The 26987-nt window shown below is 39.2% G+C and overlaps 1 protein-coding gene across 1 annotated transcript; it reads right to left on the minus strand.

Annotated features, from left to right (window-relative positions):
* Positions 1 to 1976: 1976 nt before the first annotated feature.
* On the minus strand, positions 1977 to 17890 carry LOC141802664 (E3 SUMO-protein ligase KIAA1586-like). Its single transcript, XM_074686236.1, has 3 exons — positions 17503 to 17890; positions 2859 to 3112; positions 1977 to 2663 (listed from the first exon to the last, which is right to left on the minus strand). Exons 1-3 carry the CDS (start codon positions 17888 to 17890, stop codon positions 1977 to 1979), a joined length of 1329 nt encoding a protein of 442 aa, XP_074542337.1.
* Between the last annotated feature and the right edge of the window lie 9097 nt (positions 17891 to 26987).

The following is a 26987-nucleotide window of genomic DNA, read 5'->3' on the forward strand; positions in this document are numbered from 1 at the left end:
TTCATTGAGAGTAGAAGAGAGCTGTGCACAGAACAACACAAACAACTCTGTAAGATTTCCCATCGGTGAGGGCTGCCACTGAAAGGTTCGTACAGCTGATTGATGAAGCTAAAGGATGTGTTTATTTCTGGGCAGACCCAGCTGCATGGACACCAACCAGGTTTATGGCCAAGGGATTTTTACTCACTATGCCAGCTTACACTCCTCTCACTTTTCCTGCCATGTTGGCGCCATTTTCATAGCACTGACCCCTGCAATCAGCTGTATCTACATCATGTCCACCCAGTGATTGTTCAACTGGGGCCATTTTCTCTCCTGTCTTTTTGAAAAGAACTTAAACTTAAGGAAACGTTCATTTATTCCCCCACCCCCCACCCCCTCCATGGAAGTTTGAATGACAAACCTCAGCAACAGGACATTTTGTTCCAAGTTTGACACATTTGAGGTTGCATCACATATTATGGGATAGAATGTTATTTCTTGACTTTCTCTGAAAATAGTGTTTAGGACACGCCGAGCACAAAGTTCAGTGAATTTGTTTAAGCTGTCAGGTGAAAGCTAGATCGCCTGGAGTCTCTTTCCCTGCTGCTTGTGCTCTCTAATGGTTTGTAAATGGCAGAGATGGGAAAAGGTTGGAAAGGTTGGGAAATCAGTCCCGGAGTGCTAAAAAGCCTCTCACAAGCAGCTGGGGCAGGTAGTGGTGAATTGAGCTTGGTCAGTATGTAATGGATCCAAAAGTCCCTTGCCATCTTTTTTTTTCTTTTTTTTTTTTTTTTTTTTTTTTGCCTTTGTCATGTGTCCAGCATGTCTTAATTAGCTGTGGATCACTCAGCCTTGCAGCCTTGCAGATGAAATAATTTATTAGACACCTCAAAGAGTGACAAAAAAATCCCAGTGAACTTAACACATGTACACACAAAAGGAGGGGGCTGGTTGACACACCTTAAGTAGTGTTATTGTATGTACAAGCCATCCCATCTGAAAATGGACAATGAAACTGCATCACATTGGCAGAGAGCCAATCACAAGTTGGGATGTTGTGGACCGGACCGGACTTTATATGATTGGGGGAGTCTGGAACAGCTACCGAGGCTGTTTTTTTTCTCCCCAGTTTATTTTATAATAACCATTTTCATGCATTAAAAAAAGTTAAAAGGCTTTCTTAAATAACGTACAAGCCTGTTTTGAAATTGCAATGGGTATAAAGTACAGATAATTGTGTAAAACTGTAACAAGCGAAAGTAAAAAGTCGTCAGACAAATAAATACTCTGTTAAGTACAGACACCCCAAAAAATTACTCTGTTACAGTAACAAAGTACTTGTTCGTGGTAACTTCTCTGGTAAATGGTCATTTAAGATGCCATCATAATTTGCCAATAGCTCAGTTAAGCCAAAAAAAATGTCCATGGTCTCGCTCATCCCAGCAGCGCCAAGAGCGAAAAGTGGTATTTGGCATACCACTTTTGGCAGAATGGAATATACTACTTTCTATTGGAATATACCAGTTTTTTATACTGGCATACCAGTTCCATAAGTGGTATACTACTTTTATTAGACTGGTATACCAGTTCCATAAGTGGTATACTACTTTTATTAGACTGGTATACCAGTTCCATAAGTGGTATACCAATTGTTTTAGACTGGTATATTCCGTTTTCAACCCCTCATTTTTTGTTTATAATTTTTTTATTTCAGTAGTGATGAAAACAATGTTTCTATGTCATCATTTGGAAATGTTTACGTCTATGTAAGAAAAAAAAGTCAACATTCTTACTGCAAAATCTTTCCCTCATCTTATCTTTTTCAGCGTTACTGAGTGTTGTAAATGCCTAAGCCTGTTACCAATATTACACTTGCTTGCGTTGTTAGTTTAGCATTAGCCTAGCCTTACCTAGCCACCATGTCCAGTCTGACTAAATCGAATGCAGAGCAGCGTAACCCCTTCTTCTTCTTCTACTTAAAACAACGTGGATGCTTACTGCCACCCAGTGCCTGAATTGGCCCATAAAAGGTGCAGGAACAGTGAGTACAGTTTGTCAAAAAAGATCTGAAAGTGATTGAGGCCAGACACTTCTTTCATGACATCCCCTACTGCTAGCTCCAGCCGATGGTTTAAGCAATGCCACACAAAAATGCCTGGGAATTTACTGCACAGCTTGCTAGCAACTCCAGCCTTCTTCCCGAGCATCACTGATGCCCCATCACAGGCAAAGGACACCAAACACTGTTCCAAAAAGTCCTCTGTGAAATGTCTTTCAAGGCACTCTATCAGGGCCTTTGTGATGGCATCTGCAGTCGTTCCACTCAACTCTATCAGCTGACAAAAAAATGTTTCAGGGTTAGCGTCCACCAACGCTGAACGTAAACATACAACAAGAACAGATTTCCCACTGATAGTGGTAGACTCATCGATCAAAACACACAGTTTCCTGTTATTTTCAGTGATGTCTTTTGCCATTTTATCTTTCATCAAATCTGCAATATGGTCTATTATTACTCCACAAGTTTTACTGGAGTGCAAGACCCTACCCACGTTCACTCCATTAAGCTGCTGGAGACTGAGGTCAACCGGCAAGTCCGCCAGTGGCCGGCTGTGCTTTGCGATTTTGTAGGCTGTTCTGAAAACTCTGGACGTGCTTTCATAATCTGATGCATTCATAGCCTGCACTTTTTTTTCAAAAGTTTCGCGTGAAGCACATTTTAATATCTCTGTGGCTTTTTTGTGAGCTAGTGATTCTCTGTGTTCATGGATCTTTTTTCTGAGGCTTACTTGTTGTTTTCTTTTGTCGTGGCTGTAATGCGTCACCATACAATCACTCCATTCCGTAGATATTTTTAGCCCTTGGCCGCAGTGTACTCCCAAAGATTTAACTTCTTGGCAATTCCGGCATCCAAGCTTCTTGTACTTCACAATGAGCCAATCGTTTGCCTTGCAGAAATATTCAACCTGGTCCCTAGTCCAGCAATCAGGCGCATGGAGTCCCTGAGTCCGCGAAGTTTGACCGTCTGCACAAGTAATAGTCGAGGGGAGATGCTCCATGCCTTCGGTGTTCTCGGTGCCGTAGCTAGCGCCGACATCCTCCGATTCCTCTTCGCTGACACAAGCCCCTACTGCACAGACAGCAGCAGTTTCAAGGAGGGTACTCTCTGTCTGGTCCTCCGTTGGTTTTGGTTTGGCTTTTTGGTGAATCCATTTTAGTAAAGACATTTTAGCGCAACTTTTGTGGATGTAATGCTCCCCATGCTAGGTTTGGTGATGTTGTTGAGAAATGTGTATACCCCGCCCGCACCAGTCTCTGATTGGCTAATATTATCGAATATCATTGGATAAAAGAATTGGTGACAGCCTGATGTCATCCTGTCATGTCAACAGACAGTTTCTGTTTATGAGAAGATGAAACACAGTGAGTACCGCTGACTCACCAAGAGGTGGCGGTACTCAATAAACAGTAACGGAACGCATACAGACAAAAATCAGAAGTGCAGGCACTCCGTACCGGTGAGTTCCGGCCCATTTCCTGCACTGCTGCCACCTACCGTACACACGCCTGTTGCTCTGAATCACACTTTATTTCCATACAGTCACAAAACTTCAAACAGCTACAAAGTGGCTTTAGAGTACCAAGAAACAAATATTGGTTAAGACCTCTCATTGAAATTTGTCCAATGTTAAAGCATTTAAGCATTTGAAGCAGTTCATGGTCCATATCAAAACAAGTAATATATATATATATATATATATATATATATATATATATATATATGTATATATATATATATATATATATATCAGAAGCAGTGGCATGAACCAATTGTACTGTTAAACTGGTATAGCAGTTCCCATGTGGTGGCATATTCCATTTTTTTACTGGTATACCAGTTTCATCTCCTGGCATATTCCATTTTTTACTGGTATACCAGTTTCATCTCCTGGCATATTCCATTTTTTTACTGGTATACCAGTTTCATCTCCTGGCATATTCCATTTTTTACTGGTATACCACTTTCATCTGCTGGTACATTCCTTTTTTTTTTTACTGGTATACCAGTCACATTTGGAGGCATATTCCTCCTTTTCCCTACCTGTATGCCAGTTTACTTCTAGTGGTCTGTCATATTTGAAAGGTTTGCCACTATTGATCTGGTGGGTTTACTTATGGATTATTTATCATTTCTCTGAAAACCAAATGATTTTACATTTAAGAATGGAAATGTGGCTTGGAATTTGTGACTTTGCACATAAACAGTGCCGATAACCAGATGCAGTCTTACTGTGCCACAAATAATTTCCATTAACATAACTCTAAAAAGTAAGGAGGTCTTGTTTTATTACTCTTGTGTCATAAAAATTACAATTTATATATATATTATATATACAGAGAACAGTGGGACCCGCTGCTGCTGGTAAGGGGTGCACTGAAGACCTACACCGATCCCGGGAGCCGCACAGTCCCAAGCAGAAGTCCATCTGCGGAAGGTCTGAGCCCTCTGTGCGCAACGCCGATTTAGTGCACTCCTCCCGCGCAACCAGACATCGCCTGGCTCCTGAAAAGGGTTTTCAGGTGAGTCCTCCGCCTCGCTCCTCTCGTGGCGTCCATCCCGCTTTACCACAGGAGCCCGCATCCTATCCGGTCCTTGTTGTTGGATCCTCCATGGTCTGACACGTGCGGGTCAACAGGTGCAGTACCTCGTGCCACCCAGGCGCACGTGTTATTGATATAAACAACGCCCTCCAACAACTCCTACGTCACCACCCATCTGTGTCTACGGTGGTGACTCACGATGGATGTAATGATGTGCATCTCCAGCAGTCAGAGAAGCTAAAAAAGACTTTGTAGAGCTGATCGACGGTATTCTTAATGCAGGGAAGCGCTGTGTGATTCCTGGGCCGTTTCCGTCTCCCTGCTTTGGCGATGTGAAATTCTCCCGATTAAGACAGCTTCACATCTGGCTGAAGGACTACTGCTGCAACACAGGTATCCCCTACGTGGACAACTTCACATCCTTCTACAATAGACCCGATCTCTTTAAGCACGATCAACTCCACCCTAATCACACAGGTTCCTGTCTCCTATCTCTGAACATTGAACTCACTCTGTGCTCCTGTAAAGCTTTTTCAGCATGACAGTACATTCCCACTACACACCCCACTCACAATATTCAACCCTCCTTTTTACCACCTGTCCATTCATCAAGCCCTGTCATCATCAGCAATAGACACAACAACAAACCTCAACGGAGACCACATCAACATCGTAATCTTTTAAATATTCCTTTAAAGCAGCATGACGAGCGCACGTTCAGCACGGACATTAAAATGGCTGTGCTGAATGTGCGCTCTCTGACCAATAAATCCTTTTTAATACGTGATGTAATTTTAGATAATAACTTGGATTGTATTCTCCTTACAGAGACATGGCTTGGTACTGATGCACCCTTTGTTCTCACAGAGGCCTCCCCACCAGATTTTAAATTTTCATTTTCTTCCAGGGAGAGCAGAAGGGGGGGTGGGACTGCATCGATTTTCAGAAATACAATGGTTTTAAAAGATTATTTTAACAGTTATACCTCCTTTGAACACCATGCCTTTGTTTTTAGCAGTCCACCCATCCTGTGTGTAACGATCTATAGACCACCCCGTTACTCCCCTGTTTTTATTAGTGAATTTTCAGATCTGCTTTCATTCACTCATTCAAATTATAATAGGATTTTATTCACCGGCGATTTTAACTTACACCTGGACACGGCTAAAGACTCAATGTCTAGAGATTTTTTAAACATTTTAAACTGCCTTGATTTTAAACAGCATCTTACGCAGCAGACCCACGCCAGGGGGAGCGCCCTCAACCTCGTTATAACCCATGGCCTGTCCGTGGGTGCTCTCTCTGTCGTTGATCTAGCCGTGTCTGACCATTTCTGTGTGTTTTTTAACATCGCCAGTTTTAACCAGCAGGTGGCCCCTGTGAGAACTGTGAGGAGACGCTACCTAACTCCTGAAGTGGCTGACAATTTTATTCAGATCTTAGAGAGCATTCCTGCAGCTATTTTACCAGCTCCCTGTGATTTTATTGTTGACAATTTTAACAGTAAAATGAAATCCACACTAGACTCAGTTGCTCCACTTTTAACTAAAAAAATCAAAACAAAGCCTAAATCACCATGGAGAACTGGAGAAATCATGGAACTGAAGAGAAGCTGCAGGAGTGCAGAGAGAAAATGGAGAAAGTCAAAATTAACTGTTCACTTTGAAATCTACCGTGAACTACTCAAATCTTACAATAACTCAGTCAAACATGCCAGAAAATCCCACTTTCAAAATGTAATAACCAACCATAAAAACAACCCAAAATTCCTTTTCTCCACAATTGACCTCTTAACAAACAAACATTTTAACAGATCCTCCATTCCAAATGACATTTTATGTGAGGACTTTGCAGACCACTTCGGGAGTAAAATCAATGACATCAGGTCGAATCTTTTTCCTGAACAGATTTTAACTGTCGACTCACCTGGGCCGTTGATTTCATCCGAGGAAACACTGGAGAGTTTTGCCCTGGTTGACGCAAGGACGCTTGGTCGAGTTTTCTCCCAGGTAAAGCCCACAACCTGCCTTTTTGACCCAATTCCCACACCATTTTTTAAATCATTTTATGGCTTCTTTGAGGAACAGCTGCTGTACATTATGAATTGCTCTCTTCAGACAGGTGTTTTTCCTTCTTCTTTTAAAACGGCGGTGGTAAGGCCCCTCCTGAAGAAGAGCAATTTAGACCCCAATGTCCTAAAAAACTATCGGCCTGTATCCAACTTATCGTTTTTAAGTAAAGTTTTAGAAAAACTTGTTTTTAACCAAGTAAATTATTTTTTAATTCAGAATAACATTTTAGAGAAGCATCAGTCTGGTTTGAGGTTGAATCACAGTACGGAGACGGCTCTTGTAAAGATTTTAAATGATATCAGGTGCAATTTAGATAACCATAAACTCACAGTCTTGGTGCTGCTGGATCTGACTGCCGCCTTCGATACAGTAGACCATCACATTTTATTAAACAGACTGAAGCACCTAGTTGGCCTCTCTGGTACTGTTTTGAATTGGTTCAACTCTTACCTGACTGATCGCAGCTTCTTTGTAAGTTTGGATACACGTTCCTCAGGAACCCATGAGATAAAGTGTGGGGTCCCCCAGGGGTCAATTTTAGGTCCAACTCTTTTTAATCTTTACATGCTTCCCCTGGGGGATGTCATCAGGAGGCACAGCATCAGCTTCCATAGCTATGCTGATGATACGCAGCTGTACATCGCCGTGTCTCCTGATGACACAGTACCTATTGATGCCCTTTTTAACTGCATTTTAGATATAAAGTCATGGATGGCAGCAAATTTTCTACAACTCAACCAGGACAAAACAGAAGTTCTAGTCATTGGCCCTGAAGGCCAGAGAGAGAAACTTTTACCAAAACTTCAAGGTCTCAAACCAACAAATTCTGTAAAAAATCTGGGCGTGATTTTTGACTCTGAGCTTTCTTTTATGCCACACATTAAAAATGTAACTAAGATCGGTTTTTATCATCTCAAAAATAAAGCCAGAGGCCACCCGTTTCTCTCTCAGGCCAGCACTGAGGTGTTAATGCATGCTTTTATCTCTTCTCGTTTAGATTATTGTAATGGTCTTCCCAAAAAGACAATTTCCAACCTCTGATTATTACAGAATTCAGCCGCACGAGTGCTGCCGAGGACCAGAGGGCGGGAACATATTACTCCAGTCTTAAAATCTCTGCATTGGCTCCCTGTGCGTTTCAGGATCGATTTTAAGGTTCTTTTAATAGTTTATAAATGTCTTAACGGCCTTGGGCTTTCTTATTTATCTGACCTGTTTTTACAGTATCAGCCCTCGCGGACCCTGAGGTCCTCTGGCACTGGCCTTTTAACCATACCAAAAGTTAGAACTAAGACACACGGGGAGGCGGCTATTATATAATATATATAATGGCCCCCGATTATGGAACAGCCTGTCAGAGAATCTCAGGGCTGCAGAGTCTGTTGATACTTTTAAAAAGTGGCTTAAAACTCACCTTTTTAATCAAGCTTTTACTTGATTTAACCAAGTTAATTTATTCTTTTATTACTTATTGTTTTATTGTATTACTGTATATCTTCTTCATTCTTTAAGTCAAACTCTTATCATTTTATTCTTAATTCTCTATGTCATTTCAATTATCTATTTTATGTTATTTATCTTTCTTCTTACATTTTTATTATTGTTTTAGTATGATGGTTTTTAGCTCCAGTGTTTCCTTGTGGGGGCTCTCCGCACTGGGGGCTGCTCCTGGTCCACTTCTGGGGCTGCTGCCAGGGAAAGGCTTCGCCTGCATGGCTATAGGCCACTGCACTGTGTTGTAGGGCCTCGTGTCTGTGCGGGGCGGGGAAGTCTCTGGCTGTGCTCCTTGTGGGCCGGGAGCCTTCCTCAGTGTTGATAGCCCCCAAAGGTAGCTTATTCCTTACCTCAGTCCTCGGTGCCCAGCCATGTCTCTCTCTCCCCTCTCTTTACAATTAGTATAAATGTGTATGGGAGTAGGTGTGTATGTGTGTTTGTCTGCGAATGTGTGTATGGATTTGTCTTTTTCTTATGTTGTTTTTAGCCTCTGTGAGGCACTTTGTGTTGCTTTTAAAGTATGAAAAGTGCCCTATAAATAAATAAAGTTTAAAGTTTATATATATATATATATTTATTTATATATATATATATATATATATATATATATATATATATATATATATATATATATATATATATATGTGTATATATATATATATATATATTTTTTTTTTTTGCACGCACAGACACACACACACACGTGTGTGTGTGTGTGTGCATGTGTGAGCGTGCGTGCGTGCAAAAAATAGATAAATAAATACATAAAAAAGGGAAATACTCTGGATTTATGGCACAGTGGCTCAAAATTCTTTGTGTTGAAGCAATTAATAGATGCACATGCTTGTCATGAGTGTTAAAAATGTCATCTTTACAATTGTAATTATTATCTGTAACCTCTTTTTTTAATTTTTTTTAAGAAATCTTCCCTCTTAAATACCATTAAAGAGTATAAACCACTACTTTTGAGTGGCATATTATAGCATACCATATGAAAAAGCCATAATATGTCCGATCTGCAGTTATATATGGTGAGTAATGTGGTACTCCTGAGGTCATGGTTAATGCTCTTCTTTAATGGCCTATAATCAGAAATATGGAGGTCCACATAAGAATTAATTGGCATACTGTCACACAGGACTACTAAAGATCGATTATATTTTAAATAGAAACAAGTGGCTTGAATTCTGTCTTTATCAGCCATACAGAAATGGACAATTGCTACTCACTTTTAATGGTCCAGTGCCATACTTATTAAATAATGTATTTGTTGGTTTGGTTTGTTTTTTTTTTGTCTTAGTCTTGGGTGGTTCTCCCCACTGATATCACTAAGAAAAACAATATTCCAGTTTTCACAAAATGATTGAGACTTTAACAATGTTTATTTTTTGAAAGACCCAACAAATGGTCTTTTAACATACAACCTTAAAACAAATACAAAAATAAGAATCCCACAAACAAAAAACAACATTTGTTCACTGAAAGACATTTGGATAAAAACTTACAAACGTGTACAGGTAAAAATAAAAATAAAATACAACAGTGTGCAAAAAAAAATGAACACATCTCGTTTTTTGAAGACATCAAAGGAATGTAGTATGAGTACAACTTGATGACTTGGTCTATGGATAGGATGGGATTCTGAAGATTTTTTTTTTTCAGTGATTTTGAGGCAATGCAGCTGTCCTCTCTTTCCTTGTCTGACATATCCTTCAAACTAAACCATAGAAAAGACATTACTTTTAGAGACCCCCTCAAAACAGACATATTTACAAATCAATATATTTATGTTATGGTTACTAAATACTCAACCATCTGAACCATGGTATAGGTATATGGTATGATACATTAAGCCTCATATCTTCAGATGTTGAACTTCAGCCTAAGCCCCTCAATGTTGACCTGGAAAAAAAAAAAGGCTACTTGTTCGAATTCCAGCTCTGTAGTGTTATGAACCAAAACTATTAGTAGTCAAACATGCAGAACTTTCAGTAAATATATCCACACAAAAAACTGTACGGGCAAAAGATGGTCAACTAACCTCTGGTAAAATGACATCACTGATATATGCACTTTTATCAGCTGCAGTCTCTTCTTTACCCACCAAGGTTTTTAAACCTCTGCAAGAGGTTTTCTGTATGAAATAGAAGTAGACAACAATTTTGAACTCTAATTTGATGACACTCCACAGCTTGTCTGTATAAGATTTTCAATAATTTGTTATTTTAAAATTTTGCACTTCCCAATATTTGCAAACATGCCACCATTACATGTAGGCATTGTATTTACCTTTCTCTCATCTAGTATAGATGGGTGGTCATCATAGAATGCTTTGAGCCTCGGGTCAAAGCCTTTATTTCTATACAGAAACACTCTGTTTGACAGGATGTGGCCACTGAGAAGGTCTAACTCCAAACACTGGGGATGAAATTATGAAAAGAAACATCGTTAACAGAAATTATAAATTGACTGCCACAAATTAACTTTAATGCTATACCTTGATCTCCTTGTCAGTCAGAAAACTGTCTGTCTCGATGGCTGCAAGGATATCATCAGTCCTACAAAAAAAAGAGAAAGAATGAATTATGGTATTGTTGTACTTGTAAGACAGCAAGGAGATGCTAACCTGACTTGCATACTTAATACTGGTGGGTTGAATGTATTCATCTCTTGATGTTTTTTTCCTGTTTCACCTAATGCAATCATGACCGTGCAATACTGTTGTTTTATCAACTTGTTTTGAGATGCTTCATTTCCAGTTACTTTTTTTTTAAAAACTGCTCTTAAATAATGCATACCAGTTGGAGAATCTGTTTTATACTTACAACAATTCACCAGGATCCCTTTGGCATCCACAGAGGAAATCCTTTGAAGTCCAGTCTCCTTTTGTGCCAGCGCATTCAAAGTGGATCCATCCTCCACAGCCTTTGCACTCAAGCCAAGAAAAGTTCTTTATGTCATGGTGGAGTGTTCTAAGAGAAGAATTCAAAAGAGTTTCCAAAGTCAAAGGCAATGACTTCTTGGAAAAGTGACCTCAAAATTATGCTACTGTCTTGGAACAACATATTTCATAAATCATTTTAGGTATTCCAACAACAGGTTGTGATGCATGTTTCAGTACCTCTTCAGTCCATGCACCCGCTGAAAGGCACAGGCTCTCTTTTCCAGGCCAAGCAATGGCTATTTGATTCTGACATTTTTTATTCTTGACGCTGTATTCGGCTCTCTTTTTCGTTCAGTTTTTCAGCTTCATCTTTGGTGGGTGGGAAGCTCCAAAGTTAAAAATAAAATAAAAATAGATAAAAAAAAAAGAAGCTTACACACAATGAAGTCTGAAATTTTTAAGAGTTCACATTGTAGCCCATTTAAGCAAAATGTAATATGACTGACTTCAATACTCAGGCCTTGAATCATCTGAGAAGCATGATGTCTTCTCAGAGTCCAACACTGGCTTAGGCTGTGCTCTTCATTGCTTTAAGGCCTGTTTTTGACCTCATTCTCAGCAGCCTATTTGACATAATTAAACAATAACACAACATTACACGCATGTCCTCAGTGTATTTTTGTGGTGTGTGTTTTAAAGTTGAAATCTTTATAATGTAGCTGCATGAGTTATCTTACTGAGCACACAAAAACTCCACAGTTGTCAAAAAATCTTTCTGCCTCCATTGATCGGGGAATGTGACCTTCCATGATTTCACTCCTCCCTGCTTGCTGAAAACATTCCTGTAAAAAATATACATATACGAGACAAGTTACTGAAAGGCAAGGGGTTATTCGTGTTGGACCAGCCACTGGGGGGCGTAGGCCGGGTTTCGACTATGAGCGAGGCAGAGGTTTTTGCTGGAGGTTTGTTCACGCTTGAGGGTGGAGCATTCCAAAAGTTTGAGCCCTGATGGACTTTTCCCAGCCCGTGTGACTTATTCATGTACAGCTGGCAAGGGGGGCCAGGATGTTGAAGGGGCCACATGGGAAATACCTCCCTCTGGGTAGATCTAAGGTGGCCCCTCTATTGTCCAGGCAAGCTAGGCATGTCTAGGCGCCCGGACTGGATGGGGTTCCCCTACGACCCGGCCAGGTTCCCTGGTTCCAGCTCAGACCAGAACTGGAGGCTTTGCTGAGCGGGTGTTACAACTTCCAGGTCAATAAGCCCTTAGCTCGAGGTGTCAGAAGGGCCAGGGGGTCACACTTGTTGGACCCAGTACTGGGGGGCGTGAGCCAGGTTTAGACTGTGAGCGTGGCAGGGTCTTTTGCTGGAGGTTTGTCTGCATCAAGGGCGCGATGGAGTGCATGGTGGAAGGCCTGAAAACAGTTTCTCTCCTTGTTTAAGCAAAGATGCACTCTGCATTTCTGACAGTACACATGGGCAATGTAGCTCCAGTTCTGGTCCGTGCTTACAGCAAGTTTCATAGCTAAGTTTTAACTCTAAATGTAGCAAACTATGTCATTTGAAAATAAAAAGACTGTATGTTGCTTGATTTTAGACATAATGCATGAAATGCAAGTAAATGGCCATTGACTGTTTCAGAGTTACATGACCTTATATACCCGCTGTATCAAATTTGATAAGCCATCTTCAACACAGTTTACTCAAATATATTGTGGTGTCTCCCCCCACCACTGGTGTCTCATGGCCAGCAGAGGGCGCCAGAGAGGAGGACTGAGCAGACACCAGCTGGGCAGGGTCATATCATAGGTACCTACCCTGCCAGGTGACCCAAGGCTGGAGAGAGCCCAGCTGAAGACAATCAAAGATCAGAGGGTGCTGGGGGGTGAGAGGAGTGGAAAGGGAGACAGAAGAGAGAAGAGAAGAGAGAGGAGCAGGTGGCTGAGACCAGGAAGGGCAGAAATAAAAAAGTGTGAGCTTTAAAAAACCCATCCCTTTTTTTGCCTCTCTCTCCAGGAGGACACCAGTCTGGACCCCCCAGACTAGAGGCTACCCCAGACTGGGAAGAAGATTGGTTGTGTTTTCTCCCCTACCCGTTTCCCTAACGTAAATAGACTGTGATTTTTGTTAAAAGCAAACCTTGCAGTCCAGACTGGTCTCTCCTCCACTGTCACAATATATTGTGATTTTTTTTTTTGTATTTTTTTCCCTTTGCATGAACCCAGTAAGTGTCCCTTTTGATGTGCCAGTAAATATTGTGATGTTTTTCTTACCTTAACCTTTTTAACCTTCCTCCTGTGTTAGCTTTTCTGTTACTGTTTCTGTTGTCTTAAATCAGCTTTAAAATACACCAAAAACAAAATCTTATCATCCAATTTTTTTCTCATCTCTTGGTTACCTTGTAAGGTTTCCATATCCATAAAATGTTGGGTTTAATATTTTTGTTGTAGGTTGTAGGTCTCTGCCCCCCCACCCCCTCCTGATGTCAATTTAAAAAGCAAAAGCAAAATGAATCTCAAGAGAATCATATAAATGAATGAAAGGATGTTGTGTTCCCTGAATATTACTCAGGGAAAAACATCTCTGAAATTAATTTGCTTGATTTATTTTTTCATTTAAAAATGATTAACTTTCACAACATCTGTGGTGTTACGGGTCATTTTCGACCCATATATTTTCTTCAAGAAAATGCAAAAATAAAAACTAATAATAATAATAAAAAAATGTCAGCAATAGGACTTTAATATGAACATATTGAAATACAGAACAGGTCTCAACACAAAAAAATGAATTAAGAAGTTATTTGTATAAGAACCAATCAAGCCATTGGAAATCAATTATTACTTTTGAAACTACTAGAATGATAAATCAGAGTTTTAAAAAATATATCTGTGTGCAAGAGCTTGGGGGTATTCCACGAAGCTGGCTTAGCTCAAAGCCTGGCTTATTTGGGTTAGCCTGGCTAACTTTAGTGAGCGTTGGGTTCCACAAACGAGGCTTAAGGCTAGCGTGGTTTGGTAAGCATGGTAAATTAGCCAGTGCGACAAGCCTGGTCCCAGTCAGGCTAAACGTCAGGCTTACCTTAGCTGCGTCTCAGAGAAGGTCTGACAAGCTTCTGAAAGACGCCTTGTGAACTGCAGGTGTCACATTAAATGAATCTATACCTGTAATATTTGATGTTCTTGTTCAGAAACATAAGCTGAGACCTTTTGTTAACTTTTCTGACACCTGCTTAAAAGCCAAAAAGTCAGAAGGATCGTGAGGCTCCGATTTGACGGTCCGTATTCATACTGAAAATCAAGATCAAGCGAGCTTTTGTCCTTCAGCTCCACGGGAGGTTTCCGTCCTCCCTGAGCTGGCATTAGGACACCTGCGTGATCCTTTGACAGGTGAACCGCCCCAGTTATACTAGACTGGAATAACCGTGAATCAAGACATGTCAGATAGTAGACTGTGTGTCCCTGTCACAGGAAAGTCAGTGGCTGAGTGGTTAGAGGGTAGGACATAGATGCACAGTGATCCATGTTTTACTTGCAAGCGTGGGTTCGATCCCACCAGTGGTAACTATTTAAAATGATCTGATTTTCTTTCTTCTGTCACCCTCAAAGTACAGTCAACATATAACAGAATAAAGGCACACATTGTCTTATGATATAAAAGGTGACAACAGCCACAATTTTCAATAGAAATACCTTCCTTCACCGGAGGTGGGTTCTGATCATGATGATAATGTAAAGGTGATTCCACATGGTGACATAACTTAATGTAGTGTATTTAGATAAAGGGCACTGTATCACTGACCCATCTCATCTGACAGCTGAATCATCTCTAATGAAAAAAGTGACATCTCATCTACATGTCTTTTTCTGCTGTTTTAGTCAGTGTTTGATGAAACATCACCCCATGAAGTATATAGGCCTATATATATGAACAGCTTTAATTTAATCAAGATCAATCTCCTCTGGGCCACAGCAGTGTGAGGAGCTGCACAGTGAGAAGAAAAAAGGTAATCAAACTCAGCAGAAACAGTCAGGGCTCTAATTTGGTAGACCAGGCGCAAATGTATATGCTGGTTCAGACGGTTACATTAAATAGTGATTACTGTGATTGTTTACTGCATTAACATATGTCTGACACTCTGGAAACCTGCCTCTGAGGCTTTGTTGACATGTGCGCACATGTGCGCCTGTAACCAAATTACAGCTGCGTGGGGTGCGCTTCGCCTTGCGGCGAGGATAGACCAGGTTGGAGCTGGCGAGCTTTCAGCGCACTTTTTTGGCACGAAATTGTCACTGCGCCAACATGAATCTGCTGACACCTCCCCCTGGTGCGCCGTCAACTCCCCCTGCTGTGTTGGCTGACAGTACATTTGTGATTTCTATTTTGGCTCCAAAAGTTGCTTTATAATCTTATTTTTATGACCGGGTCAAAACCAACCCTGACACTACAAAGGATATAATTTCAACCAGAGCATTTTATGATGTCGTGAAAAAAAAAAAGGTTTTTGTTGAATTTGGTTGAAATCAAGGTTCCCGAGAAAGTCAAGAAGCCCTGATGCAATAAACAGATATTAAGGGATTCTTTTATACATTTAAAAATTTAAACTTGTACCCACTGTAAGGACAAATTATTATAATAATTATTATTACTATGATTATTATTATGATTATAAATTCTTTTTTTCCTTCATCCAAAAATCGCATCTATATACCTCTATAGTCCATAGATCAGTTACTAGTCTAAATTTGCTTAAGAAAAATACACCTGCTCCTAGGCTTGAACCCGGGGTATGTTGGACTCAACCCAAGCTCTCTCCTGACTGCGCCAACGGAGTTGTGCTTTTGACTGAGCGGCTTCCTTCTATAGTCCATAGATCAGTTACTAGTCTAAGTTTGCTTAAAAAAAAAATACACCTGCTTCTGGGCTTGAACCCGGGATCTGTTGGACATAACACAAGCTCTCTCCTGACTGCGCCAACGTAGTTGTGCTTTTGACTGTGCAAGCTTCCTTCTATTGTCCATAGATCAGTTACTAGTCTAAGTTTGCAAAAAAAAAAACACACCCGCTTCTGGGCTTGAACCTGGGGTATGTTGACCTCAACCCCAGCTCTCTCCTGACTGCTCCAACGTAATTGTGCTTTTGACTGTGCAAGCTTCCTTCTATTGTCCATAGATCAGTTACTAGTCTAAGTTTGCAAAAAAAAAAAACACACCCGCTTCTGGGCTTGAACCTGGGGTATGTTGACCTCAACCCCAGCTCTCTCCTGACTGCGCCAACGGAGTTGTGCTTTTGACTGAGCGGCTTCCTTCTATAGTCCATAGATCAGTTACTAGTCTAAGTTTGCAAAAAAAATAAAACACCCGCCCCTGGGCTTGAATCCAGGATCTGTAGGACCAAACACCAGCTCTCTCCTGACTGCGCCAACGTAGTTGTGCTTTTGGCGGAGGGAGCTTCCTTCTATAGTCCATAGATCAGTTACTAGTCTAAGTTTTTTATATATATTATATATATTTATATGGTAACACTTTACAATGACCATCATTTATAAATGGAAAATAGATAGTTTGTTAATGGTAACTAGGCCATTTATAAATGGTATACAGATAGTTTATAAATAATAAATAGACCATTTAAAAATGGTAAACAGATAGTTTATAAATAATAAATAAATCATTTATAAATGGTAAACAGATAATTTTCAAATGATAAATAGACCATTTACAAATGGTAAACAGATAATTTATAAATGATAAATAAACTATTTATAAATGATAAATAGACCATTTATAAATGGTAAACAGGTGGTTTATAAATGGTTAAGAGTTTACTCATGTTAAGTCATCATTTTCAAATGGCATATAGACCATCTATAAACTGTCAATAGTCCATCTATCAATGTTTTAACATCATTTTTAAATGGCAAATACATATCTAAGTAATATAAGTTAATAGTTACTTTGCATATAAAAAAACAATTACAATTAATAATCTTTATTAATTATATTAATAATAAAAGTTGTGACTGATGTTCATAGTAATAATGAAAATAATGATGTCATGATTAATGTGCTGTTTGTACTGTAAACCATCAATTACCATTTATTTGACTTCTTTTAAGGATGATCTCGGATCACATTTATAAACAGAGTCAATACCATGCAGTACTGTATCACAGATCAACTTGGTGTTAACAAACAATGGTCGAACTACAACACAACAAAGGCAACTTAAACTTGATGATTCAATTTGAATTGATGATACAATATTCAGGCACGCTACAATTTAAAATGGAATACTCCATTGTCTTCTCATCCCACATTTCCACAAATTAACATTAAACAGCAAAGCAATGAACACTGAACATCACACATGTGTTGCCTTCTTGGTATGATTTTTTTTTCTATTTGTATTGCTTTGCAATATCATGGAGCAGGCGTCCCAGTGAACCATTACAGTGTTTTTTACCCAGCCATTCGTTCCACTCAATCATAACCAGGTGATTTCTCAGTAGATCCTCGGTTCGATTCCCCCGCAGTCTCCCGATGGTCTCCTTGTAGCTCCTCCAGGCCCTCTCAATGTGTTGGGTGTGGCAGCCTGTATCAGCACTGGCATACTCCACACTGTGGTTGACTGTATAATGCTTGTACCCCAATTCAGGCAGAGCCTGGCGGTATGCCCGCCACTCATCCGTCAGTATTGTGGATCCTGTCCGAACATGGTGCAGAACCAGGGGAATCAGCTCTCGTCTGGTCCGTCTTTCCACCAAGCGGAGAACAGGCTTTGTCTTCTGCCCTCTGTGCTTCACTCCAAGCATTCCAAACACCCACTTTTTCCGTGTCCACCCACCAACCATTCTTCCACGTCCATACTGTTGAAATATTTAAATATAACACATATTACAAATGGTAGTTAATCACATAATCATTTGTGTCTAATATATGGTAGTAATTACCATTAGAAATAACATTAAACTGATTTAATTTACTTTAATGAGTTATAAAAATATTATATTCCTGTAAGTATGAAATTACCCACACCATTGTATCAGCAAATCCTCTCTCCTAGTGCAAATAGTTTTTTTCAAGACAATGTGTCAATTTTACTGTCAGTATCAGTGAGCGTTAGGCTCCTTCTATGTTATTCATAATGACAAAACCAAAGGATACAGCTGTTTATGGAAAATAAATTTGTCACAATGACCTTTCGATTTTTCGGATCAATATAATTTCATATAAGCAAGTTGCGCCTATAAGCACATCTTCCCCTACTCATACTGCTGTTGACTGTGCATCTGTCCCACAAAATTAAATTCCCACAGAAATTTTATGGCATATGGCCATTTCCACTTACCTTCCTTTTGTGTCTAAAATGGCTTTCGTCGATAACTACAAACTCTTTCCGCCCTCCCAGTCTCTGTCCTTTTCTTCTCTTCATTCTGTCCATTGCCTCGATACAGACATTTCTTAGCTTTTCGGCCATCTTTGATAGTTCTTGAACTCCCAGCAATGTCATCTGCCATCATGTCGATTTGTCTCAGTCGTAGGCCTTGTGCAAACCTAAAAAATACATAACATGAAAATGCAAAATAAAATTATGCAATCAAATCTTAGGAATGTGAAGTTAGAGATGAAATCTTTAAACAGAAACTTAACTAAAACAACTGCAGTGTGGTATCCTGATCTCATGAGTGTCAAGCACATCTTTCCAAATTTGTATATGAATACATCTCAGACTTCACAACTAAACCAAAGAACCGTATGTTTCAGGATATATGGAAATTTAAATTCTAAACATTTGGTTTTGTCTCTGCCTTTAGAGCATCAGTGTGCACTGGCCAGTTTAGAGATGCTAAAGAGCTGTGTGTAAACGGTCTATCTAGTATTTAGAGCTGTTCTATTAATTATAGATGACTGATATGCATAAGATTCACTACAAGATTGATACTTCTATCTCTCCTATGTGTAACAGATGTGGTATTGCATTGGGATCTTTATCACATATATTTTGTCAATGCCCAGTTAAAACTAACTTTTGTGAAGGCTTTATCCAATGGTTCTCAGGGGACCTGGAAAGCAGCATAAAGCCTGATTGTAGCCTTGGGACATTTTGGTTGTGTTGTCCTCTATTGTAAACTGTTTTTTTTTGTCTGTATGTGCATCTGTTGCACGGTCCATCCTGGGTGAGGGATCCCTCCTATGTTGCTCACCCTGAGGTTTCTCTAATTTTCCCTTCTGAAAGTATAGACTGTATAAATAGGGGACAGAGCCTCTGTGGTGTCACCCATTCATTTCTACTACCTGTTTTTGAAGCCTAAAATATCTTTGGCTGTCTGCTACCATCTTCACAGCGGCAGGCCCCGCCCAAGCTTTCCTTAACTCCTGGCCAATCACAAACGGGCATGACTTAGCGGGGATGACACCCTGCCAAAAAATTTACTGCCACAGAGCACAGAGTGAGCTGTCAATCAAAGTGACGTATGCAGAACTGTAAGCCTTAATATAAAATAAACCAGTGAGTTTGTTTTTTTTTTTTTTTTTTTAAATCAGCCCTGTACAGTTGTTATAGAGGGGGAAACTACACATTGAGACCAGAACTGTTTTTGTACCAAGCTGTAAACATGTTTTTTCTGCCGTAAAGTTGGGATTTTAAATTGGGTCCTTATTGGAGTTCGCTGCCTTTTGGAGCCAGCCTCAAGCGTTAATCTATCCAGCAGATATGTTAATGTTATTTCCATACCTGTATAAGAACCGCATCCAGTTGAAAAGGCTCATCTTGGATTTGCTGAAGATAGACTTGTGCCGCACTGATTTTGTGACAATACGTTTGTGGTTAGTCCTCTGTTGACAAACCCTGTTGACAACACAGCTACTTGATCCATTGAAATTCAACAAAAAACCATATTGCACAAGGATCAACCAATCACACTCAAACCATTAGTTTGAATGCGATAGCAATCTAAAACGAACATTTTTATTGACAAAACTCATTAACAAAATAGACAGACAGATAGACAGATTGATAGATACAATGAAAGATTCACATACCTATATACATTCACACATACTTACATACATAGAACAATAAATAGAAGTAGTGGTAATAATACTAATTAATCACAAGTAATGTGATTACAGATAAAGTTGTATATACCTAATAAATTAATCAGTTAATTTAATACTCTGACATAATCTGCTCCATTCAACAGAGATTGCTCAAATTTACTTACCATTTATAGAAATCTCCACGAGTGCAGTCATTCATCTTCATTTTGTGGTGGCAAATGCTACATTTCATTTTCTTTTTGAGAAGCTTTCTTTTTTGTAGCCATTTTATAAGTTTCAAGTGGCATCTTTTTTTAGATCTAGAACCTTCAATTAACTCCCTCAATTCAGTGGCTAAACCGGGCATTCTTCTATTCCAGCATGAGCTATTCAGATTTCCTGTTTGCGCCAAAAAAAAAAAAAAAAAAAAAAAAAAAAAGTCACCGTCATGCTGCGTTCATGGGAAATGCGTCATCTAAGACCTAGGAGCATACGAATAACAAAGTCAGAGGTTGGAGTTATTCAAATTCATAAAAATGCATAAACTGTACATTTCTTCACCACTTACATGATAAAATTGCAGGGTCTGAGAAAACATTTAATAATAAAAAAACGGCTCTTATTCAATTTAGCCCTAAAACGAAAAAAAAAAAAAAAAAAAAAAAAAAAAAAAAAAAAAAAACATTAACAACTATTTATAGCAATACTGTTTCGTCAGCATCGGGGTTTACGACCCCTAATTCGCACGTGAATGCAAATTCAGGTCGCTTTAGCCCTGCTTCTTTAGCCGTCTGACATTGTGCGTGTCACTGTTTTGGAATATTTTATTTCAATATGCCAAAAAGACCGTTCACAAGATCTAGAAAAAAACTCAAAGAGGACAACTTGGCGACGTTGCCACCGTGCAAAGGAAAAATATATCCCGACGACGACAGCTGCACAACTGCACCTGACGTTAGCATCATGGTGGACGACAGTAGCAATTAACGCGGGAATTTGACGGAAACCAACGCCATCCAAGATGAGGGAGCTGATTTTTATATTTCCAGCAACGCCGTTGATGCTGCCATGAGAGACGAATGTCAAACTTTAGGTAAGTAGGTTAATGACCTGTAACTTTGCTTTAGCAGTAACTTTATTATTTGGTTTTCACATCTGAAAGCCCAGAGGGAAAATGGGAGTAAACATGAGAGTATAACATAACAGTATGAATTGGATTTTATACATTATATTACAAAAAAGCTGGAAAAAATTATAAATACATTAGTGTATTCATATGGTGATCCAAGTACTTATTTTGTTGAACTAATTAAACTAATTGAACTAAATAAATTAATGTGTTTTTCATTAGAACAAGCTTGTGTTTTTACCTCTTTGCATAACACCTTTTATTAAAGGACAGTATTTGCTTGTGCAACCACACAGCATGCGCAGTGCACAGTAATAGTACCAAAACACCTGGCCACCGTGAGCAAAGCAAATCCAGAAAGATATAACTGAATTACCAGTAACAATTCATTTGTGTGTACATATATATATATATATATATATATATATATATATATATATATATATATATATATATATATATATATGTGCGTGCGTGTTTGTGTGTGTGTGTGTGTGTGTGTGTGTGTGTGTGTGTGTGTGTGTGTGTTTGCGTGTGTGTATTTTCTTACTTTATCTTATAATTATCTTATAATTCTAATTATGGAAATTGCCCATCATGCAACTCTTAGCAACCAAGTAAATTTCATCCAATATGCCGATAAATAACATTACAACCATAAAAATTAAAATGAAATTTTATGATTGGGTTTGAGAAATTTCCAGCAGACTAAGAGAGTGGAGGAGAACTCTTACTTGAGACCATGTAATAACAAGCTTTAGTATGTTTATTTAAAGCACCTCTTTCATATAAAATATCTCGACTGTTTTGTTATGGTGCAGTGGACCAACAAATACAACTGACTTGACCCTATGCTGTCAGAGTGAAGTGTTCTGCCGATGTTGCATTGTATCTTACTTTGGTTCCAGTTCCCTTAACCAGCATGTCACATAATTCACATTTTTTACAATATGATTTTAGATACTTATCTTATTTCTCTTATTTTCAGTCATGAGTCCAACAGCAACTATGATAATCAAAAAGGCTAAGAAAAAAGAACACCTACTGAGACTGAAAATCAAGAAATTGAACAAGGAGCTTGCTTCCCTTCGTCAAAAAGTTGCAGGTAAGAGTTTTTCTGTCTTTTCAAAATTACTTTCTCTCCATAATTCTCCAAGGATTATCCTAATTCTAATCTGAGTATTTGAATTAGTTTTGTTCTTTGAAACTTTAAAACACTGCCTCACCTGCAGTAAAGTACCAAGATACTAGGTTTGTATCTGTGGTATTGTTATTAGGCCTGCAGATATCAAATATTTTAGTATTCGAGTATTCTACTGAAAATTCCAAAAGTACTCGAGTAATCGGATAAAACACATTTTTGTGTACTTAAAGAGCAGTTATTTTTCAAATGGAAGTTTGTTTCAAGCACATGTAAAATCAAGTCACTTTGGGTGATGAATTTTAAATTCATTGCGATCTGACTAGATATGAGACATCTCAACTAGGAATGAGACATTCTTAAAAGATTTTGAATCTTTGCAGTGTTCAAACTAAAATGATGATCCTGCTGTATTGGAGCACATATAGCTCCATTACTACATGGTATTTTATCCTTCATTGACCTGTGATCTAAATTTTACACCTGCCCAGTTAGCTCTATTATGTTTTTTTTTTTTTTCATTTTCTTCACTCTTCAGTGCTGTGTTTTACAGATTACCTACAACACTTGATGAGTAATCAACTAATTTTCACAACAAATCATTTGTATGTAACCATTGTGGACACTGAAGGAGAGAGGAATAACATCGTATGAAGGACAGAAAGCGTGTATCTTGGGGCGCGAGCACAGGAGAGCGAGTGTGGCATCTTTACAGAGAAAGCGTTGGGAGATGTTTCTTGTGGTGGTGTGGTTTATTTGTCCTCCAAAGGGAATGAGCTTGTCTGTGTGTGTGAATGCAAGCACGTGTTTGTGTGTCTGTTAAACGTGTTGGAGCAGAACTTTGCCATGCCCTAAAGATCACACACTCTTTCGCGCTCGGTAAAGTTCTGCAGAGAGAAATGTGAACTAAACGATGTACAAACAACATCCCATCATAAAAATGAGATAAACAATGTAAGGCTGTTTAGTTTGATAGATTAAAAAAACAAGGTATTGACCTGATTCATGAGAGAGGGAACTCTAAATCACTTCTGCTGTGATCTGGGGCTGTATGGAAAATAAAATTAACTCGACATTCAGGGGGGCGGCCCGCCCCCCTGAATGTAACGGTAGGGGAAACACTGCACACTGTTTATTTATTTAGAGCTACAAATAAACTTTGTTTGGTTGACTCTTTTTGAGATGTTAAAATATCGATCCTCCTGCACTATTCATTCATACGCAGTCTCCTGCCCGGTCACTTTGGCCATCCAAGTCGTGCCATACTCTACCTGCCTGCACAATGAGGCGCAGAGAACACTGCTACAACTTCAGTGACTTTTAGGCACATATTAAGTCGTTTAGGTGCGACACAGCCCTCTGACACCCCGGCTAATGTTTAAAATGACTGTTGAGTGTAGTGTTCGCAGCGATCGTATGTCATTCATCATATGGGATGTCTGCGTTTGTGAGCATGTATGAAGTGTACTGCGCTGAAGCCCACCTCTCCTAAGGTGCCTAAGAGGTGAAGAGAGTCTTGTGGTCACGCTGCTCAAAAAAATGGACTGTGAAGAGTGTATGAAAACAGTTCAGATAGCCAGTGTGACCACGATGAGAGACTGCTGCGAGCGAGACGTCTGTCTGTGATGAGTGAGTGATTTTGGGTAGGGGAGGGGCTCAGCACGTGCAGCTCGTTGACAAGCAGCTGATGCAGATCAATAAATGCTTTCATGTCAGTCTCCAAACTCCAGAAAAGAAGCTAGATTTGTTGTCAGTCACTATTTTGAAAAAGAGGTAACTTGAGGGGTATGAAAACTCTAAATATGGCGTCAGCTCTATTTGAAATACCACTCTTTGATCTTTTTTAAAATTAAATGATTCCTCGAGGCGGAGAAAATTCCTCTAGCATTTTTTCTAATCAAGTACCTCAAATTATTCGAGGATTTTTTTCAGCTCTAATTGGTATAAAAAAGTATCACTGTATTCCTAGGCTTCTAGGGATCTTTTAACATTTTTGCAAATTGGTCATTTGCCTTAGTGCTACAGGATTTAATGGAAATTCTTGGTTTGCCTCATCAAACTCATCAAATTTGTGCACGCACGCACCTGCACACCAGTTATGTTCACACTCGGTTGCTGTTATTATTGTTCTTGTTCTTCTCCTTATTATTATTATTTTCACTATGGAATTTTCTGTTCTTTTTAGCCCAGGCCAATGCTGGAGTGACGGAGTCCTCATCATCTGCTCAACTCTCATCAGCCACCAGTTCTTCAGTCACCACCTCCTCAACATCTGCCGACTCCAGCTACTCCTCTTCCTCATCCTCCTCCACCTCTTCAGAGGAAGAGAAAAGAAAGAAAAGACGAAAACAGTACAAAAAGAAAGGGGACAAAAAAAGGAGCCACACCAAAAAAGGAAAAAAGATGAAGAAGGTGGCAAAAGGAAGGGAATCACTTGGTAGAAGAGGTAAATCACAGTGACAGTTCCTACTTGAAAAGGTTTAATTGATGTTAGATTAGAAATCTGAAACTGCTATGTTATGTTAGTAGTGATTTCAAATTTTAACCATTTCAAAACCAAAGTCGTACTCTTCTACCCTAACCTGAAATCATCATCAGGAGAACTTCACAAAATTACAAAAGAAAAAAAACACTAACATTTTTTTCCACTTCCCCAGATCAGGGTAGTGGGAAATGGCATGTTTAAACATCAGTTGTAGTGATGTATCCTATCACCCCTATGTAATGGAGTTGAATGGCATTTGGTTAGTAGGGGTGCAAGTAACCAGTTTCATGACGTTACGATACAATATCGATTCTTTGGACAACGATATGATATTTGCTGATATCACAAAGTCTGTCACGATACGATACGATACGATTCAGGGGCCTTCGATCGATTTAAGACGATATAATGTCCTCACTGAACACAATCAGCAACATTTCACATGAGGCAAGACAGAAATACAAAACAATTTTGATAGTTTAATCACTGAAATGTAGAACAATGTGCTGACCTTTGGGTATGACAGTTTGTAGAGGATTATAGCCATCTGTATGATCTAATTATGTTTTAAAATTAAAACTAGTTAAATTCAGGTAAGGTGCTTTTTTTCCCCCACAATTACCTTATGGGTCTTACTGTTATACTGTAATGTTTGTTTATTATATCAAGTAATGATGCAACACTATAATTAAAAATTAATGATTACACAAACTTTATTATTGACCTCCAACATTTGACCATTTTCTATCAAACCAAAAATGTGAAGCTTTGATTTTAATTAAACCTGAACATTTCTATTGTTCAAAATTAGAACTATCAACTTAGCGAACTTAACATTGATATATATATATATATATATTTTTTACTGTGATGCCTGATAACCACAGTTTGTATGTCAGTGTGATCAGACTTTGTTTCACTGTGTAATAGCCGATGTGGAGGAGGAATGACACTAAGCTCTCGCCGTTTTACTTTTTAACTTAATGAAATTTCATGAATCAGTGCGCTACAAAATCAAATTGTGAGATAACTCACTGCAGCCGTGTGAAGATGCACTCCTATCGTTTGTGCAGCATGCATCCTCTGCTGTCAGGTCGACCGTATCTTACCCGGATACCGGGGAGCTATTTTATGGTTGGCCGATATGTCTGGTTCCCTTTTAGCTCTGTGATGCGAACAGCGTCTTGCTACACGTTCGCCTACAGCCGTGCGACTCGGTGGGCGCTAAACAGTACATTTTACAGCAGGAGAAATATCAGGCGTGTCAGAGAGTGAAAAGGCTCAAATGTGTGTCTCATACGCTGAGCGCGTGAGGCCTGAGGCCTGAGAGGAAACTTTAGAACCACTTGCAGTTGGCCAGAAACGGACATGCGTGTCTGGTCGGGATTTCAAAATAAAGGCGTGCATTAAAGATCATAATGTTGATCGATGTTTCGACTTTCCATCGATGTGATTGGATCATTGCTTAACCAATCGATGTATCGATCTATATCGATGGATCATTACACCCCTATTGGTTAGTGGTGCTCAAGGTGTGAAAAATTCATTGGACACAGTCAAAAGCAGTCACGCCCAAGTAATTGAAGATAATCCACAGTCATTAATTTCTGTCCAAGGTGACTGGCATGATAGCTTTCAATGAAACTGTTCACAAGGTTTGTGGATTATCTTGTGTTGATTTCTGGAAATATATGGGCTTTTCAAGTTTAATTAGCATTGAGCTTTTTACTGCACTATTGCAGTAGTAAGCATAGCAGCTAGATATACATACAAATATATAAACTGAGATTTCCCAGTAGTTGTGCACTACCTCATGATCTGTTGATTGACCATTTCATTCTTGTTAACTAATTCTTCACTTTCTTTTGTAGCCTCTCGTCCTACGGAGATCATTGCCAGATACAAAAGGGTGTTGAGAGCATACAACAGTGGAAAGAAATTGGGCAAAGCATGTGCATTTGCTGGTGTAACAGAGCTGACGGTGAGATGTAAAGCAGCAATCCCAGAGCTTGCCATAGCTTGCCCAGATAAGTTTGAAAAACTACTGGCAGGATTCAGTAACAGAGATAAGGTAGCTGACTTTGTCAGCAAATGTGAAGACATAATTAAAAATGATGCAGATGTCAGGGCCAAAATAGCCAAAAACAAAGCAGT

The sequence above is a fragment of the Halichoeres trimaculatus genome, unplaced genomic scaffold, assembly GCF_033239565.1.
Source record: "Halichoeres trimaculatus isolate MK-OKI-2021-1 unplaced genomic scaffold, fHalTri1.1 fHalTri1_scaffold_14, whole genome shotgun sequence".
Taxonomy (NCBI): Eukaryota; Metazoa; Chordata; class Actinopteri; order Labriformes; family Labridae; genus Halichoeres; species Halichoeres trimaculatus.

Coding starts and splice junctions, on each gene's coding strand:
- LOC141802664 (XM_074686236.1), bottom strand. CDS start 17,890: ATGGTTGGTGGGTGGACACGGAAAAAGTGGGTGTTTGGAATGCTTGGA. Junction 3,113..17,502: donor TGAGTGGAACGAATGGCTGG/GTAAAAAACACT, acceptor CTGTCTGTGCAG/TAGGGGCTTGTGTCAGCGAA. Junction 2,664..2,858: donor AAGAAGTTAAATCTTTGGGA/GTACACTGCGGC, acceptor AAAAAAGTGCAG/GCTATGAATGCATCAGATTA.